This window comes from Mirounga leonina, unplaced genomic scaffold (genome assembly GCF_011800145.1).
Source record: "Mirounga leonina isolate KUSES-001 unplaced genomic scaffold, KU_Mleo_1.0 Mir_125, whole genome shotgun sequence".
NCBI classification, from domain to species: Eukaryota; Metazoa; Chordata; class Mammalia; order Carnivora; family Phocidae; genus Mirounga; species Mirounga leonina.
In genome coordinates, this window is record NW_023270305.1 from 8,530,490 (window position 1) to 8,550,734 (window position 20,245).

The 20,245-nt window shown below is 50.6% G+C and overlaps 1 protein-coding gene across 1 annotated transcript; it reads left to right on the forward strand.

Annotated features, from left to right (window-relative positions):
- The first annotated feature begins 362 nt into the window (after window positions 1–362).
- Window positions 363–9,802, forward strand: LOC118007499 (b(0,+)-type amino acid transporter 1-like). The gene is given in 7 exon segments (XM_035000522.1): window positions 363–818; window positions 821–1,117; window positions 5,248–5,384; window positions 5,557–5,671; window positions 6,838–6,962; window positions 8,991–9,078; window positions 9,569–9,802. Coding segments are annotated over 7 exon segments (1,452 nt in total).
- The last annotated feature ends 10,443 nt before the right edge of the window (window positions 9,803–20,245 follow it).

The window sequence follows — 20,245 nt, forward strand, 5'->3', positions numbered from 1 at the left end:
TTAGGTTCCTGATGTGCAGGTGCTCAGCATTGTTACTGTTGGCACAGAGCACTCGTCCAACTGTTATTCCACACACAGTGTTGTGGAATTGGGCAGCAGGGATTTCTACTAAATCCCTCTTTCCTTTCCTTGATCTTTCCTGGGTTACATTGGCAAACAGCTCCTGCAAACTGCCTATACTGGACTGGTAGATCGGTGAAGGCTCAGTCCCTTCTAAATGCCATGCCCTGGTAGTCTGGTCTCTGGTTCAGACTTCTTTAAGTGCTGTAATCATTAACTCCTGCAGGAAGCTCACAAGACGGATTATCTATCAGAGCATCTGCTTCTGCTCAACTAGACACAGTGACTATTGAAGTCCTGAGATGGAGAGAAGTCAGGAAAGAGATGGAGGTGAGGGGGTGGCAGGATGGGAGCCAGGTGGTGGGGGGCTAAGGCTGAGGAGGGAGATTGACCTGTGGAGTACTGTGTCCCTGATTGCTGGCTGTATGATCGGCTCTGGCATCTTCATGTCACCACAGTGGGTCTTGGTCTACATAGGCAGCCCTGGGGCCAGTCTTGTGGTTTGGGCAGTCTGCGGTCTCCTGGCCATGATGGGTGCCCTGTGCTATGCTGAGCTGGGTGCTCTGGTTCCCAAATCCAGGGGGGAATATGCCTATATCTTGCAAATCTTTGGCTCCTTGCCAGCCTTCCTGGTCATCTACACATTTGTGCTGTTGGTCAGACCAGCCGCCATCGCTGCTGTCTCTCTGAGCTTTGCTGAGTATTCAGTGGCTCCCTTCTACCCTGGCTGCTCCTCGATGCCCCAGACTGTGCTCAAGGGTGTGTGGCTGCCACCTGCATCCTGTTGCTGATGCTGGTCAACTGCTGGAGCTCGCGGCTGGCCACCATGTTGACGAATGTATGCACGGTCGCCAAAATGTTCTCGTTGTTGGTCATCGTGGGGGGTGGGGCTGTGGTGCTGGGCCAGGGCCATGGCTACACGGAAGCCTTTCTGTTTGCCTTCCACAATACCACGCAGCAGGCCGGGCGCATCGGCATGGCCTTCTACCAGGGCCTGTGGTCCTTTGATGGCTGGAATAATGTCAACTACATGGTGGAAGAGCTCAAGAATCCAAAGGTGAGTCCATGATACTTCTTCAAGGCGTGAAATCTCCAGAAATCAGCAGTTTCAAGTATTGAGCTGACTAGGACCATGAGATGTTGGCTGAAAATGGGGGCTCCCTTCTTGCAGTCGTGAATGCCAGCCCACCATCTACCTTAATTTGTCTGTGGAATTATATGAATAATAACTTCCCAAGTAAGCACGGAACTTTATAGGTCTCATTTGCCCTGTGAGGTAGGTACTCTGCCTCCATTTTTCACAGGGGAAAACTGAGGTGTAGAAAGGGGGAAGTGATTCTGAGGGCATACGACTAGCAAGAGGCCATGCTTGATGACTCAGCTTGTTATCTATCTTGATAGCTGGAACATGTGGACTCTTGAGCTTTCATGGAAATTAACTCTTTGCAGTAAATATATTTGCTTAGGTTACTACTTGTTTTCTTTTTCTTTCTTTCTTTCTTTTTTTTTTTTCCTGCAGGTGTCTTTAATTCTCAGAGGATGAGAACTGAGTCTTTTCCTCTACATCCTCGAGGCTGGCTCAAGGGCCTTTACATGTCTCAGCTCTCAGTAAAGGCTCCCTGGATGGGGGGTTTGGGAGAATTTGGGAGGAGAAGAGGAGCTTGAAGACTGAAGTCCAAGAGCAGAGAGAGACTGGGGTGAGGGCCAGGAGTCCTGGGATCTAGCTTTTACTCTTGCATGTAAATCCTTGTGCTTCAGTTCCTGGCCTGTAAACAGGATCATTATAGCTGCCCCATCCACCTCATGGGGCTTTGAGGTATCAAATGGCCTAATCACTTGTGGATGGAGAATCAACAGCTGTAATTTCAGGTGAATGCTTAGTGTGGGCTCAGGTTGGCTCTGGGGTGGGGTGGGGGCTATGGGGAGTTCATGGGGAGTAGACTACTTTCTCTGAACCCAGGCCCTGAGCTCAGACAGAGCTGGTCCAGGGAAAGAGCAAGGGGCCCAAAGATGAGTGAGACAAGCTCCCACACCATAGAGCATGGATTAGCCAGCTTTTTCTGTAAAGGATCAGAGAGTTAATATTTTAGGTTTTGCAGGCCATGAGGTCTCTCTGTCAAGATTACTCAACTCTGTTGTAGCATGAAAACAGCCATAGGTAAACAGATGAGTGTGGCTGGGCTCCCAGAAAAGTTTATTTACAAAAACAAGCAGCAGGCTGGATTTGGTCCATAGGCGGTAGCTTGCTGACCTCTGCTGTGTATAGAGCATTTTTGACAAATGTGGGTTTCAAAGCAAAAACAAAACCATGCCTCTGAATGCTGGGCATTTGAAATGCTGGTTCTAACTCTGCCTTCTGAAGCACATGTTAAGTGTATCTTCGTGTCACACTTTTTTCAAGAAGCTGCAGAACCTATGCCAAACCTGGGCCAGCCTTATGCCCAGAACCCTGGAATGTAAGCAAAGAGTTAAGGGGTTCAAGAATGAAACCAGGAAATCTCACTGTTCTTGTGGTGCATCTTGGGGCTTTGCTGTCATAGCTCATTAGCTGGCAGGTGGGCTGTCCAAGATGAGTCAAGTTCAAAAGCATATGAAGTCCCCTTCCCTGTGACTTGGCATGTGGCTGGGTCGTGCATGATGAGTGCTTGCTTGCTGAGAGCCCCTCATGACAAGGCCCGCAGTGGGGGCAACCCAGGACTCTGCTCCACCGGCCCGTCTTTGCTACAAGTGGTATCTTCTGGACCCAGGTAGAAGACACTTTCAGCACTGGGAAGATGAGGAATTCAGTGCCATGCCTACGTGGCGGTTGGGGCAACTTCCTTTGCTTCCAGATCCCCTTCCGGATTTGAGAGCTGGAGGGGACGTGGAAGGACCCATTTTATGTGAGACTCCATTGCCGTCCTCTTGGCTTCCCTTGCACATGTCTGTCACGTGATCGGCTAGGTCAGCTGACCAGCCATCCTGGTTGCCAGGGGCTGAAGAGTTCCTAGGGATGCTGGACTTTGGGGGCTAAAAGCAGGAAAGTCTCAGGCAAACTGATGAATTGGTCACCCTACCTGGCCTCTGCCCTTAGAGGACAGGACAGGATGGGACAGAGGCTTGGATATGAGAAAGTTTGCCTCCACTTTCTGCTGCAACTCAGAAAAAAGAGATCCCCAGGAGAGCAGTCAGGCAGGCCTCCTGTAAGCAGAGGGCTAGCGCTGAACCTTGAAGGGCTGATGAGGTTTGTGGCAAAACAGCCACATAGAAGCAGTGTGAACATGAACCCAGAGCCCCGAAAGAACAGGGCATGTTTGTGTCTCAAGGACATTTGAAGGGGGCATGAGGACAGGCCCAGAGATCACTACTCTGTCCTCAGTGCCCCCATGCCCTTCTTCCCATGCTTCCCTCCAGAGTTTTCTGTGGGGAGATCTTAGCCCTGGCAGAAAGCTCTGGAAATTGCTTTTTATATAATGTTGAAGAACAGAAGATACACTAACCAGGGGCAGATGCTTAAATGGGGGAGGGTCCTCCCTAGTGGTGGGCCAAGGAGGTCTGTGTGGGCCTGTGGTACAGCCCTCCCAGGGACAGCACCTGTGTCAAGTCTGGAGGAGACCTCCCTGCCTCTTGGTACAGCATGACCTCTTCTTTCATGCTACGTTGTGTCAGTAACAGCAATGCCGGGTTCTGGTGTCCTGTCTGGTACCGAGGGGAGAGGCTCTGGGCTCCTCAGTGCTTGCCTGCCCCCCAAAGTAAGCCAAAGGACACCTAGAGAAAGCCCTCCATGAGGCTGGGGGTGTTGTAGCATGCTTTTCCTTCTTTGAAGTGTGCTCCTACTTCGGAGTCTAAAGATGTCTATCCGGGGTGCCCCACACCTGGGGAATGTTGAGTAGAATTCTGTGGGTCCTGAGGGAGACCCCTTCCTTCCATTTGCTCCTGGCTCCAGAATGACAGCCAGGGCTGGGGGTGTGAAGTGGAAGGGAGTACACTCTGATTTACCCAGTTTTCATGGATTCCTCCATTTTTATCGGATGCCTGCTCAGTACCTTTATTTTATTGTTTTTATTTTTATTTTTATTTTATTTATTTAAAGATTTTATTTATTTATTTGAGAGAGAGAGAATGAGAGAGAGCAAGCACATGAGAGGGGGGAGGGTCAGAGGGAGAAGCAGACTCCCTGCCGAGCAGGGAGCCCGACGTGGGACTCGATCCCGGGACTCCAGGATCATGACCTGAGCCGAAGGCAGTCGCTTAACCAACTGAGCCACCCAGGCGCCCTATTTTATTGTTTTTAAAGATTTATTTATTTATTTTAGAGAGAGAGCAAGAGCGAGCACGAGCAAGAGGGGCAGAGGGAGAGGGAGAGAGAATCTCAAGCAGACTCTGCACTGATAACCCTGAGATCATGACCTGAGCTGAAACCAAGAGTCGGACGCTTAACCAACTGAGCCACTCAGCCCCTCATTACCTTTACTGGGAGACCGTGGGTCAGACTGGCACTTAGCTCCAACGGTCCAGACTGCTCCAAGTGCCCACAGCCCCTCTGTCCAGGCCCTTCTTTCCCTTCCTCTTTGCTGACCCTCACACCTTGCAGAGAGGCAGAGCAGTAAGAAGTCCCACTTTACAGACCCCCAATTTCCAGTTGAGACTGAGGGGCAGGTGGAACCCCTGGGAGTAATGGCCCTCAGTCTGAGCCTGAGTCCTAGAGACCCAGAAACTAGGCAGGGTTGGCATGGTGGTCTTGGAATATTCCAGCTGGAATGATCAATGAACGAAGCCAAGAACGAAGATTTTTAACTTTCTTGTCCCTTCTCTGTGCCCCTGGTCTCACGGTTGCCCTTGCTGGGAATGCCTCCCATCCCCACCTGCCTGAATCTCTCCCATTCTTCAAGGAGAGCCCAGCATAAGGCCCTGCTCATTCTGGAAGTTTTGGTGATAGCTCCTCTCCCCTTCCCCCTCCTGTCCCCCCCTCTGTACCTCCCCTGCTCTGACTGGTTAGTGCCCCTCAGGGCCTCCCAGCACACCTGCTCGTTGTGTGTCCACGCCGTGGGGCTGTGAGCACATGGAGGAGGGGCACACCGCCTGAGTGGTCCCCTGGCATGTTCCCGTGGCCAGGATAGGCTCAGCACTGCACGGACGAGCTTGTTCTGGGGGCTTGAGAAGGACCTCGCCTGCTAACGTGTGGCCTCTTCTTCCCGATCTCTGCAGCAAAACCTGGTGTGGGCGCTGATGATCGCCATCCCTCCGGTCACCAGCCTCTACCTCCTGGTCAACATCAGTTACCTGCTAGTGTTGTCACCCAGTGAGATCCTTTCCTCTGATGCTATGGCTGTGAGCTGGGGTGAGTGCGTCAAGTGACGTGTTCCTTGGCCACTGGGCCGACAATCCAGGTTGGGGAAGGATAGTGCCCCATGTGTATTTCAACTTGCCTCTAGATGTTTTGCTTGCTCTGTTTCCTGGTGGTTGGCCTCCAGTTTGCTGCTGGAGTTCCTTCCCTTGATTCCTCTGTTGTCCTAGGAACCAGGTGCTAGGAGCCTGGGCCTGGCTGGTACCCTTGGCTGTCACACTCTCGACATTTGGCTCCGTCAATGGGACGTTCTTCGGAGGAAGCCGTGTGTGAGAGGGCCACCTGGTGAGAGATGGGGTCCGGGCTGGGCAAGGTTGGGGGGCCTGCAGGAAGGCATTGGAAGGACTGCAGAGGCTAAGCTTTCTCCTGCTTGAGCTTAGCTCTGAGCCCAAGCCAGGCCTGCCCCCTACAAGGCAGAGCCCTGTTGTTTCTAAGAATGGGATTAAAGCATCCCACACCTCTCCATTTAAACTCCAGTCCTTTGACTTCCAGGTTTTGGGAGATCACCATACTGGGTCACACTGTGGAGCTTGTAGGGGATGGGGATGTTTGTGCAGTCCAGGGGTGTGGGGGCAGCGGGTGAAGCCAAAGGAGCAGAGCCAATGTATACGCTCAGGGCCCTCCCCCTGGGGACTCTGTCCCTCTGGTAGCTTTTGCAGCAATGATGCTGAATAGCAGACAGCTCCCAGATCGTAGGGGCTTACAACAGCAAACATTTCATGTCGTTCATCAGTCCCCGGGTCCACCGTGGCTCTGCTTCAGGCTGGGGTTTGGGTTCAGATTTCCTCTTTCGGGACTGTGAGTCTGTTCTTGTCTCAGGGACCCAGGCCCAAGCATATTTTTGCCTAGAGCAGGTGGCAGGGTTTCAAGAGAGCAAGCCAAACCACACAAGCGTATTTTGAGCCTCTGCTGTATTACTCGTGTTCACATTTCATTGGCCAAGCCCAGCATCAGTGGATGGGGAACTAGACAGTATTTCTCCCATAGAGGTGGGAGAGGGAGACTGATTATTTGCTGAGTAATAATACAGTCTACCACAATAGCCCACAATCCCACTCCGTGCTCTGTCCATAACTGTCCTACCCTCTCCTCCCCCCTCCTCTGTCTTCCTACCCTTGGTCCCTCTTCCTGTGTTGGGGATGAGCAATAGAAAGTGGAACCACCTGGCCAGGCACCTGCTTCAGCTCTTTACACTCTAGCCCACATTCTAAGCTATTTGGGTCTTGGCTGGCCTGGAGGGATAGGCTCCCCACGCTGCACCTTGGGCCTGGTTTCACCCCATGTGAGCCACAGAGACCTACATCTGGAAGTGGTGGAGACTGGGGACTATTAGGTTGGGCCCACTGGAGTCCAGAGTGAGTTTGGCAGGGGAAGAGGACTGGGAGCTTCCCAGGGCAGATACCTGCTGTGGCTCCTTTGGGGGGCTGCCTGACACCTGACTTTGCTCTCAGCCCCAACTTCTGTCCATGGTTCATGTGCATCGCCTCACACCAACTCCGGCCCTGATATTTACCACCGCAGTGGCTCTGGTCCTGGTCCTCCCAGGAAACTTCAGCACCATCGTGAACTTCTTGAGGCAAGTGAGACTGTCTTCCCATGTTGGGTATCTCATGACCCCTTTGTGTGCACACTCACATGCACTCATACATGTGTATAGAAGTCCCCTACGTGTGCATACTCGTGCACATGCATGTGTATATATACATATGTGCATGCATGCTTCTGGAAGCCTGAGCTCAGGGCTCCTGTACATGCACACACATTTCAGCCATTCCCTCCCAATTATATTTCCAAAATTAAATGTGGCTCCCCCCTCTCTTGCCCTGTTTCCCAAAATTCAATGAGGGAAATATTTCATCAAGAGGCAGACAAGCAAAAGGCTTGTATTGTCTTCGTCATTTTTTATTCTTCCTTGTTCCTTTTTTCTGTCACAGAGATCATGTTAAGGCTATCTTCAGGCTTTACTCTCCACTGCTTGTAGTTCTTGGCTGTGGTGTGATTTTCCCTTTGTGGTCTGATCTGTGCTCAGGACTCTGACCTAGCATATCTCTAGTGAACTCAAGGCAGACCCACAACCAAGCTGGGTAGGTATAATCAGTGACTGGATCAAAGTGGGGAGATGTTCTGACCCCCTTTATTAACTTCCCTGGGGCGGAAATGATGGGCTGTTGTGCTATCCAGCCATAAAAAAATTTTTTTTAAAGATTTTATTTATTTATTTGACAGAGAGAGACACAGCGAGAGAGGGAACACAAGCAGGGGGAGTGGGAGAGGGAGAAGGAGGCTTCCCGCGGAGCAGGGAGCCCGATGCGGGGCTCGATCCCAGGACCCTGAGATCATGACCTGAGCCGAAGGCAGACGCTCAACGACTGAGCCCCCCAGGCACCCCGAGGCTGTGCTTTCTTTTCTTTTCTTTTTTTTTTAAAGATTTTATTTATTTATTTGACAGAGAGAGACACAGCGAGAGAGGGAACACAAGCAGGGGGAGTGGGAGAGGGAGAAGCAAGCTTCCTGCCAACCAGGGAGCCCGATGCGGGGCTCGATCCCAGGACCCCGGGACCATGACCCGAGCCAAAGGCAGACGCTTAATGACTGAGCCCCCCAGGCGCCCCATATCCAGCCATAATTTTATGACCTCATCTGAAGCAGGGTCAGTGGGTGTGTCCTCACACAGGCGAGTGAGCGCAGGGTCTGGGTGTAACAGGGATTTCTCAGAGTAATTCTTCACGTATCGTGTCCTCTCTTCCTTGTTGTCATAAGTATAATTAATCTTCTGGAACAGGATATACAGTGCTTAATGTGACTTTCTTCAGAACATTAAGTAACAGACCTGGTTTTTTCTTTTTATCTTCTTCCCATGAGAAAAGATAAAATCTTTATATGGTGAGAATAAAATCAAACCCATGCTGAGCCCAAGTTTTCTTTAGACTGAGATTTGGGGGATATGACTGAGAATGTTCTAGCACAGAGTGAGAGTGTTGGGATGATCCATCCCAATGCGGACACGATGTCTCCCCATCTTGACTGCCTCAAGAGACAGCCTGGTCTGGACCCTGTCTCCAAGGTCAGATGAGGTTTTCATCAGACCTACGTCAGCCACTCAACTACCCTCAGTGGGGAAGGCAGAGGCCAGGGGCTTGTCTGGGTGCTCAACAGCCTGCCCTGTCACCAACTCTAAGGTAGGAGGATCTGCTAGGAGTGTGCTGGTCCCTGAGGAGAGCACAGACTTCTTTGAGCTTCCACCAAACTCTTGTTTTTGGACACACAAGATGCTCCTCCCTCCCTTTGCAAACTGTCCTCTTCTGCCCAGCCAGGGGCAGTCAAAGAAGGCCCGATCTGAAGCCAGGTGGGGGCCTGGGCTTGTATATGTGTCACTTTGTGATTGAAGATGAAAGAGGTGGGAATACCCTCCAGTGCATTCTTGTCCTTCGTGCCCCAGCCTTGCCTTCTTTCCTTAGCCTGCTTAGACGAGGGGCCTGGGGGTGGCTGAAAGGCCCCCGATGAGCTTGCACTTCTGCCCGGGTTTGCACCTACTAGGCCAGCCCCTCTTGCAGGCACACCCAGGGCAGGGCCTGGTAGTGAGTGGCTTCTGTTTGCCTTTCAGCTTTCTTGGCTGGATCACCTATGGAACCACCATTGGCTGTCTCCTGCACTTGCGGATAAAGAAGAAGAATCTTCCTCGACCTTACAAGGTAGACTTTGGAATAAACACTGGGCCTTTTTCAAACCTAGACCTTTGCATGAGGCAGTCCACAGACTCATCTGGGGGCTAGAGAAGGAATGTGAGAGGTGGCCCCTGTCATATTTGGTAGAAAATTTCTGTATTTCCTGGGGGCGTGGGGAGGGAGCGCTGGATCACAGGGCATTGATTCTGCTTGCTGGGGACTCATTTCTCCTGGAGGACTCTGAGGGAGAACAACAGGAGACACACGCCAAGAGGAGGCTCACACACAGTAGGATTCACAAAGCATAGAGAAGATCAAGCTGGGTCCCAAAGCCCCGGCTCCTTGGATGGCCCCCTGTAACCTGGCAGGTGGCTTCTGTGGCTGGGCAAGGTATGATGGCAGGGACTGGAAGAGGGGAGCTGGATGCAACAGGCAGGCAGGCAGGAGGGACAGCGCCCAGGGGCCATACACCACGTCCTGTGCCTCTCCATCATCCAGGTCTCTGTGTCCATGGCAGGTCCCCACCATCATCCCTGTCATCATGCTCCTTGCTTCTCTCTACCTGGTGCTGGCACCCATCATCGACCACCCCCAGATTGAGTTCCTATACATCTTCCTGTTCCTGCTCAGTGGCATCCCGGTCTATTTCCTGCTTGTCTACTTCCAGTGCCAGCCCAAGTGGTTGCAGATGCCCACCCTGTATCTCCAGCTGCTCCTGGGAGTTGCTCCAACCGTGAAAAATGTTGACTAAAGGACTGGACAGGTGTGCACTGTCCTTGCTGCAAACACCTCCATCCCCACACAAGTGGTCTTGCCAGCTTTTCTGCAGGTTGGCTACGCATAATTCCAGTAAGTGGCTGGAATGCTAAATACAGCTATTGTGAAGGTTTGGGGAGCGTCCAACCAGGACAGCAGCCCCCTTTCTCTAAGAACTGCACCTCCAATGCAGGTGGATCTCACAGCCACCTTGGTATTACATGGCTGCCTCTCTGGGGATTAGCTATTTGATATTCCAGGTGGGCAGCAATGAAATACATTCCCTTCTTTGGGGATTTTGGAGTTAGAATTCTGATGATTGCCTAATCTGAGGAACAGTAAATTCTGGGATCTATGTGGGACCATCTTCCATTATGTGGGCAGAGTAGAGAAAGCCCCTGTAGAGAGAGGAATGAACATACACAGTGAAATGGTGTTGAGAAATTATATGGTCCCCAAGAGCTGGGGGAATGACCTGAGCAGGCTGCAGTCTTGACCCCTGGCTGCTTTTCAGTTCTGGTGTCCATCCTTCCATGGACCATCTGCCATCTGACTGTCCTTCCTGCCTTTTTATTGTCTAGGACAACGTGATACCATACAATAAATTTCCAATTTTGGCTCAGGTGAGTTTGAGTGAGTTCTTCTTTCTTGCAAATGGAAAAGCTCTGGGTCTGACAAACCTTCAGGAAGACATGAGACTTTAGTTCCTATTTAAAGCCTCCAAATGGCTTGAACAGAAAAAGAAGCAAGAGACAGACCTCTGGGAGGGAGGGATTTTTATTGGCTTTGGGTGAAAGGGAGGACGGTCACATTTCTAGAAGAAAGGATGAAAAGTTAGAACAGACCTCAGAAGGCTAATGTGGTTTAGGACTAAAGAGAGGCAAGGGCGCAGAGATATCAGGCTGCCCAGGTGAAAATGTGGGACAGGAAGGATGACAACAGTGCCTGGAAAGGCTGGGGGTGCAGCTTCTGAGTCCATCAGGGAGGGCACTGAAAAAAGGAGGGACAGGGATACTGCTCAGCACCTCTCCTCCCACAGCTGCACCCAGACACCTGTGTAGGGCTTTCCTTTTATCGCCCAGATATAGAAAAGGCTCCCACAAGCTCTTTCTGCTAAGTTTTCTTCTCCCATCAACCAATTCTCCATTTTTCCAACACCGACTGGGTGTCCAGTGATTCCGTTCAATTCTGACACTATCTGAGTTAATGCAGATTCCCAAAGCTAAAGGGCTCAGGCACCAGGGGCAGACAGCAGTCTCAATTCTTGGGTCCCCCAATCACCCATGCTTCGGCCCTACTTGGTTAAGTCCCTCCCTTCATGGTCGGTCACTTGCTAGAATGACTCAGGACTCTGGAAAACACTTTATTTACTATTATCAGTTCATCACAAAGGATTCAACTCAGGAGGAGCCCAGTGGAAGAGATGCGTAGGGCAAGGCGCAGGGGCAGGGGTGCAGGACTTCCATGCTATGCTTTCTTTGGATACGTCGCCCTCCTGGCACCTTGATGTGTTCACCAACCTGGCAACTCTCTGAAATCTGTCCTCTAGAGGTTTTTATGGAAGTTCCATTTATGCAGGTGGATCAATCATTGGCCATGGTGATTGAATTCCATCTCCAGCCCCTTGGCCCTCCCCAGAGGTCAGGGCTGGGGTGGTGCTGAAAGTTGCAACCCGCTCATCTGTCTTGGACTTTCTGGAAACCAGCTCCCATCCAGAAGCTATGGGGCGGGGGTTGGGCGGTGGAGACCAGCCACCAGTCATCTCATTAGCATATAAAAGACACATCACTCCAGAGATTCCAATGCTTGGGGAGCTGTGGGCAAGGAACTGGGGAAAAAAAGACGTAATACTTATTTTTTGTTATACCATCCTTCTGAACTGTGAACTCTTTATCAGTGCTGTTCCTGAGGACACATTGCCTGTGAAATTCTAGGAGAATCTTCATATCCTTTTCCCCAGCAGCACAGCCTAGCTTAGAGAAAAGAAAATTATAAGAGGCTGGGTCTATCCAGTTCCTTGTCAAAGGAGACCATGGATCAGGCTGAAAGTCCCCAGGGAAAGCTCTGAACACCTGGGGGAGGAATTAGTCCTTTCCTCTTCTGGGTCCCACCAAACTGTGCCCTTGTCTCTCGTGAACCTCACCGGGCCATGTACCCTAGTGATTGGTTGCATGTCGTGCACCCCTACCGGGCTGTGGGTTTGGTGAGGGTGGGTTGTTCTTAGACACGCTTGTACATCCCTCATTTCCTCTCATGCTCCTGGGCTCCTTGCTGACCAATAACGTTTGGTGAATCAAAATAATGAAATATTTGTTGAACCATGAGGGAATGCATCACACTTATATTTTTTAGAATTTGCATGCATGGCTATCTTCCCCATAGTGCCTCCTCTGCCCTGGGCTCCCGGGCCCTGTCCTGAGAAGGTTGTCTAAGGAGGAGGGACATCTCCCAAGTCTTGAGCAGTCACATTCAGCTGCCAGTGGATGCATGCCTAGAGGTGGAAAACAGAGAGGGGAGCTGAACTACCCCAGGCTTGGCCTTGGATCATGCACTCCAGTTAGGCTGTGTCTCAGTTTGTGACTCAGTCTTCTCATCCTTCCCACAACCAACTGCCTTTTGGCTAACCATCCTTTTGTTATGGTTCAAAGGGTCCTCCAGGCCAGGCTCGGGGAGGGCAGCTTCCTGCTCCTTGCAATTTCCCAGGACATCTTCCCTGAGCTCCTTTTCTGCCCCAGACCCCTTCCTGGGCCCCAGAGTAGTAGTGGGGAATGATCCTAGATGGAAATCTGAGATTTTTTTTTTTTAAGATTTTATTTATTTATTTGACAGAGAGAGACACAGTGAGAGAGGGAACACAAGCAGGGGGAGTGGGAGAGGGAGAAGCAGGCTTCCCGCGGAGCAGGGAGCCCAATGCGGGGCTCGATCCCAGGACACTGGGATCATGACCTGAGCCGAAGGCAGACACCTAATGACTGATCCACCCAGGCGCCCTGGAAATCTGAGATTTCTTAAGAAATTAGTATACTAGACTTCCTTCCTCTGAGTCAAGAGCATTATTTCTATTGTTACTTATCGTCTATATTCAGAGATGACATAGTAAGTGTCATGATGCTGGCCTTTGGATTGGAGAAAAAATGTTCTGAGTCTTGGGGACCAGGTTCGGAGTCCTCATTGTTCCTTCTAGAGAAGCAATAAGTTCCAGGGAATGTGTGGGGAAGGTGCTGGCTGGGGGCAGGGCTGTGTTCTTTAACCCTAGGTCCACCCAACAGCATCTGGATGTTTCTGTTTGGGGCAGAGCCTGGCTACTCCCAGCCATAAGCACTTAATTCTTTGGATTTTCTTTTGACCATTTACAATGTCTTCTGCTGAATACTTAGAATGGGGGAAACTGAGTCTCAAATTAATGCATACAAATGAAAGTCATGGTTAAATTTTCAAACACTGCAAAGGGTACAAAGTAAAAGCCAACATTTCTTACTCCACACTCCCCATTTCCAGTGCAATCAGTTTCCTTGCTTACTTCCAGAAAGCTTCTGCACATGCATGTAAACCATGGTAGAGTCCACTGCTGCTTTGCTCATTAGAGTAATCACGACCTCTTCAGTTCTACCTGTTGAGGAGAAGCAGTTCTTTTTCCTTATCTCCGTCCCTAGACCAGGGTTCTGAGTCCCCTACTGTGTTGGTCATATACTGTTCATTATCCTTTAGCTCTCCTTCTGACCACATGGTAGGATTGCAGTTCCTGTCCCCTTGGAGTTAGATGTGACCATAGGACTTGTTTTGGTCAATAAAATGTGAATTGAAATGATGTACGTTCTTGCTAGGGTGAGACTTCAAGAGCCAGCGCACAATTTCCTGCATTTTCCATTTCCCTCTGCTTTGGAGCCTGGCAGTGTCCTCATGGCTATTCTGTTGGCCTGGGTCCTCATATAACAATGGTATGGAAGAGGCCAGCCCCCAGCCAACCCTACGTGGGCATGTAGTGTGAGCAAAATTAACTTTTGTTGTTTAAATTACTGAGATTGGGGGATGTTTATTACTGCAGCATAATCTAGCCCATCCTGACTGTTCATCACTCCTCCACCCACGAGTCTTACAAGTGCGTGCCCAGGACTGCTGACCAATTGAGCTGGGCCTCAATTTGAGAGTTGCCAAGGAAAGCACATGTGATGTGAGCTCATCCTCTCCCCGGTCTCTGGGCTGTCTCTCCTCCTCCCTCTCATGTCATTCCTGTCAATCCTCGTCTGCCTTCCCTGTCCTTCTCCTGCTGGCCACCCCTCCTCCCATCCCCCCTCCTTTTCTTCTTTTACTTTCCACAGTCACACAGTCTTAATTTGCCTCAAGGGGAAGAAAAACTGGTTCTGCAAATACGCCTAAAAGAAATTTTGCTAGTGAGGGCTTTTGAATCTTTGTTCCTGTTTGGGTGTGCACTGAAGAAAGAAAAACTGTCCAGCCCAGCCCTTGGGTACCAGTAAGGAAGACAGAAGGAGGTAAACACACATACAAAAGCCAGCAGATTATTACTTTGAGACATCACCCCGATGCAAACAGATAAGCACATACTAACACCATCCCGTTTAAAATAGCAGTGGGCTATCCTCTAGATTTTTCTAAAAATTCCTTAACAGTTAATGTGGGAGAGCTTTTTTATATAAGACTTTTTTTTTTATTAGCACATCTCTTTTTAATGGATGCTTAGTATTATTGGCTTATTGTTCATGGGTATTCCCTTGTTTCCACTTTATCATATTACAAGCAAAGCTAGAGGGACCACCTTCCTATATAAAAAAGTGATGACCCAAAAATAGATACCCTCTTTCTTCCCGATTCATCATTGTTTCCTCTATGTTATAGTCATCCTCCTGAATTAGTATTTGCCATTATTTTTTCTATAAATGAAATCTGTGTTTTAGGTGTAGGAAGATACATCTAAACCATAAAGTTATTGTGACATGGACCGTGAACTTTGTTAACTACAGAGTGTCTATGGAACATAGATGCTCTTAAATTATCATTGTTGATTGGTTTCATTTATGTAAACTCTGGACTGAAACTTTTTGTAAAATGAAGAATCTCAGAACTTTCTTTAAAATATCTCTCACACTGACCAGCAGAATGTGTCATGTAATCAGGACTCTTGGGAGTGAGTATAAAGCATTTGGGAACCCTTAAAATAGCTAAATAAATTAAAGAAAAACATTTTGCAAGCCATCTCTGACTATGTCCCCTTAGGAAACACCTTTTTTTAGAATAAAGTTTAGATTTGTATATCTACGTTTTTCATTTTCGACCCAGAAATGCTATACAATTTTTTTAAGGTAGAAACTGATTGATGTTCTATATATAAAAGAAAGGTCAGAATTTTATTGCTTTGGTCCAAAGGCCTTTTCAAGCCCTTCAGAAAAAAGGCCAGAAACAAAGCTATCTTTAAAACATAACACAAAAGTAGAACAGAAAAGACAGATTTCTGAGTGTAAGAGCAAATGGCATCTTTAGACCGCTTCCCATTTCGGGCTATCAGATCAGTCTATCACCAATGCCCGGTGATCTGGTCAGAGATGAAAAGGCCGAGAAACAGGTGGTGAGACAGGAGCCGAGTAGAAAGATAGTCACTTGTCACTGGGTCTCCCAGGCCTGTCCTGGGCCCTCCCTCTGGCCCTGGGGGCTGTGAGAGGGACACGGGAGCCTTGGGTGACCCTGAGTTACTGCTTTCACACGGCGACCCTGCTCCAGGGGCCCCATCTCTGCCTGGGACTCACTGACCGTGGCTCTGCTCACGACTGTTAATTGTCACAGCCCAGGGAGTGGCCCCGTGAGTGCAGCCTGAGTAACTTGGTGAAAGTGTTATGATTCTTGGAAATAGGGAAGAGGGAGGCTTTAATTTTGCTCAGTTGGAATGCCATGGAATTTTCTCGGGAGATAGTTGGGTGAGTTTGCATATCTGGAGCTCAAAAGCCTTGGCTAGAGAGTAAAGGTGGAAATCGAAGCCACGGGAGCGAAGAAGAGAGTTGAAGACAGAATTTTTGATGTCACAAATAAGCTATTGACTGACCAACCTCCTAGAAACCTACCAGGCCTGTTTTAACAGTACCCCGCTATGCTCTACCACATATACACATATGTGTACTTCTCACATTCGGGTCCCAACACCCACGCCTCATGCTGAAGAATCGAGTGGGCATCACTCAGAGGAGCTCTTAGAGAATTTCCTCTTAATATAGGCGTGGGGGCTTGGTCCATGCCACCTCCAAGCTACTCAGAGGATAGCCAGCTCCCCTGTTGTCTGGGGGGCACGGTTGCCACCCCCTTTCCTTAGAGCCACCCCGCCCCCTAACCTGCCATGTTCAGGGGCCTGGCCCTGGGCCTAGCCTTGGTGACATCGGAACAAACCACCAGTGCTTGGAAGGCAGAGCGGGTGTTGGAGTGTGTGGGTGCTTTGGTTCCCTGCCTTGCACTAGAGCTCCCCTGGCTCAGGCCCTCCCGGTTGGTCCCCACCTCCCAGGGCCTGGGGTCTTGTTTCTGAACTGCCCCAGGGCTGGCTCTTGTCCCCAGCCGCTCCTCTCTGGTACCAAGTGCTGGGCATGAGGGCCATTTGCACACCTGACTTTCTGATGCTTCCTGCCTACAGCCTCTCAACGCCTGCTCCGAGGTGCAGAGCGCCGGAGGCCTCACCTGATGCTTCCTGGCTGTCTGGCTCTCGCTGGGGAGCTGGTAGGACAGCGAACAGACAAGAAGGAGCAAGTCCCTTCTGTCCTCCTGCCTGCCAGTCAGCTTCTAGAGCCCCCTGTTGGCAGGTGGGAACCAGCTGACAAAGGGGGACCCGGGAATTTGCAGAGCTCCTGCCCCAGCGGCCCGAAGCAGGGAAGCCTGGGTCTGGAGCTGAGACACCCTAGCTTGAGGACTAACTAGCACCGTGTCCTGCCACTTTTTTTTCTGGCAAGCTCTTGCCCATCCCCAGGTCTTAGCTCACGTGTGCTTTTCTCAAGTCAGCCTCCTTTGGACCCAGTGTCCTCTTGGTGTCTCAGAGAGTCCCGTGCCCACTTCTAAGCAGCACAGGCCAACTGGCTGGAAAGCCCTCGCCTTTGTTGTCTGCCACCCTTACTTGGCTGCGAGCTTCGGGAGGAGAGAGACTTTGTCTGGCAGCTTGGAAACTTCCCAGGAAGTCTCTGCCGAACCGTAGTTCCTGAGGTTGTAAGTGCTCTGTGGGAGAAAGCTAGGGAGTGAGTGGGGAGTGTTGGGTTTTTTTGTTTTGTTTTGTTTTTGTTTTTGTTTCTGTTTTTAAAGATTTTATTTATTTATTTGAGAGAGAGAGAGACACAGCGAGAGAGGGAACACAAGCAGGGGGAGTGGGAGAGGGAGAAGCAGGCTTCCCGCTGAGCAGGGAGCCCGATGCGGGACTCGATCCCAGGACCCTGGGATCATGACCTGAGCTGAAGGCAGTCGCTTAACCAACTGAGCCACCCAGGCGCCCCGTGATTTGCATATATTAAATAGTTTAAATTTGCACTACTTTGTGAAGTAGGTATTATTATCAATCCGATTTTATTTTATTTTATTAAGATTTTATTTATTTATCTGACAGAGAGAGAGAGCGCGCACAAGCAAGGGGAGCAGCAGAGGGAGAGGGAGAAGCAGGCTCCCCATAGAGCAGGGAGCCCGATGCGGGGCTCCATCCCAGGACCCTGGGATCATGACCTGAGCCGAAGGCAGATGCTTAACGAACTGGGCCACCTAGGCACCCCAACAATCATACTCTTGATAAAACATTACTTCCATAGTAGATCAAGTTCCATCACATTTCTTCTCTCTCGGGAATAAAATCTCTTTTCTTTTGGTGAACTGAGCCTCCCAGCTCTCCAAATATATAGTTCTAGAAGAGGCTGCAGAATGTCGTACTAATATCCACCAAGCGGACATGGGACCCAAGCGGGACCAATGAGAACTCTCTCTGGGATTTTCAGGTTGGTACTAACAGTGACGGAGGTGCCTCTTGGGAGGTGAAGCTGGGAGATGCTCCAGGCTTAGGGAGAAGCTAGTCTGCCAGAGAAAGAAGCCGGTTCACATAGAGACGCTGGCATGGGGAAAAGGAGAGAGCCTCCATTCTCTGCCCTGGGTCTTGAGGCTCTGAGCTGGTAAATTCCTCTTTGGCCTCATCTAGTTTGCCTGGTTTCTCATGCTTGTGAGTAAAAGGGCCCTAACTAATAGCAACTTAGAGTTTCTAACACCCTTTCACAGATACTTGATTCTTACTAGCCTGAGGAGGCAGGCAAGGTAAGAATCAGATCCCCATTTTTTAGAAGGAAAACTGAGGTTGGGAGCAGCTAAGTGAATGCCAAGCACCAAGGGAATGGTAGAGCTGGCAAAGCAGTGGGGCGGGGCGGGCCGTGGGGGGCGGGGTTGCCCCTCTGGCCAAGGTTTTGTTTACCCTTCCACCTTGTGCTTCCAAGGAACCCTGTGGAGGGGGTCTCAGCCCCACACCTCCCTCAGTAGCTTTGACCCGGCCTTTGCCTCCACTCATTCTTAGTCTGCTTGACGTGGGGACTGCGGGGCTGGGGGCCTGTCTCTGCAGGGGAGGGGAGGACAGACCACCCTGGAGCTCACAGGGCCGTGTGGAACAGAGGTGCCTGGGTGCAGTGGCAGGACTGCCTACGTGCTGGAAAGCTGCATGGGGGGCCAGCAGCAAACTGCACCCAGGGCTGGGGTGTCTACCTGCACAGTGCCCCACCCCCTCCTGGACAACTTGAGGGCCTTCAGGGGAGCTCCTCCTCTTGCCAAGCCAGATTTGGGGTTCTCTGTCTGGTCTGGGCCCCAGCACGGGGAGGAAATGGGTGTAGGGGCCTCTTCCGGCCCAGGGGCTGGGAAAGCAGAGGCACCTCTGGGTCTGGAGCTTGGCGATCCAGTTCGGGATTGCCAAATGTCAGACCCGACTATCACTCTGAATCCTAGTTTAGAATCTTCTTCACCCTGGCAAGAAGAGCAGGGAGGCTGCCAGGAGAGGGGATTTCCTGTTTACTGTCGGTGTCAGGGATGGTCTGAGAGGGACAACCTGCTGTGGCTCATGTGGGCTCTGACATCTCCCAGCCTCCCCTCAGGCTGACGTCCTCCCACCCCCTGACCTGGTCCAGGACTTCGAGCCAGGCCCGTGCGCCCTGCAGCCTGGCAGGTAGGTTGTGCCCAGGTTCGCCCCTTTGCTCCTCTCTTGCGGCCTGAGGAGAGCACCTGTGGCCTCGCTGTCTGAACAGCCTGCCTGACGCCTGCTCACATCCCATGCTTCGGGGGCACCCCATTTCACAAAGAAAGAAACTAGGGTTGCCAAAGTTAGCAAAAAAATAAAATAAAAAAGAGGATGCCGAGTGAACTTTGAATTTCAGATAAACAAATACTTTTTAGTGTACGTACATGGTGTATTATATCTGTGAACTCTGCAAGAGCTCCAGCCCGGGGAGGGAGGTGGCCTGCGTGGGTCCTGTGCCTGGCAGGATGGGGTTCCGGCCACTCAGCCAAGGGCTCTCTTCATCGCACAGCCTGCAAGCTGGTCGAGCGTGGCCATCCCTGTGACTCCTGCCCCTGGGGGGGGACACCTGCTCCCCTCTAGGTTTGAGGACGCTGGTAGAGGAGGGGATACCGACGTCAGCCTTCCACAGCAGGAGGAGCACTCTGCAGCAGGGACATCACGGCCGTGTTCTGGACCAGCAGTACCAGCTCTGCGAGGCGGAGTTTTCCGTGTCAGCCTGACTGGGCCGTGGGGTGCCCCGATGTTTGGTCAAACATGCTCCTGGGTGTGGCTGTGAGGGTGTTTCTGGATGGGATCAGCACCTGAGTCAGTGGCCCTGGAGCAGAGCAGATTGCTCTCCCTAAAGGGAGAGCAGGCTTCATTCAGTCAGCTGAGGGCCTGAATAGAACAAAAAGGCAGACCCTCCCACCAGTAAGAGAGAACACCTCTGGCCCGAGTGCTCTCGAGCAGGAATGTTGGTTTTTCCTGCCTTGGGACTAAAACTGAAATGTTGGCTCATCCTGGGTATCAAGTCTGCTGGCCTTCAGCCTGGAATTAGTCCTTGCTCTCCTGGCTTGCTGACTGCAGATCTTGGAACTTCTCAGCATATATATTTCTTACTATTATTCATATATATATCTATATATATATATATAGATATATATATATCTGAGAGAGAGGGAGAGACTTATTAGAACAAGAGATATATATCTCCTATTTGTTATATATATATTTGTTAACAGATCTGTATCTCTAATTTGTTCTTCTCTGGAAAACTCTGACTAATACAGCATCACTTTGGACCTTGTGAGAAATGCGCAGGACTGCCTACATGCTGGAAAGCTGCATGCTTTCCTTGGGCTCTAATGAAACCTTTTGGGTCATAAGCTTTTGGTGTGGGGCTTATCAGTCTGAAGTTTTAAACAAACCCTCCAGGAAGTTCAG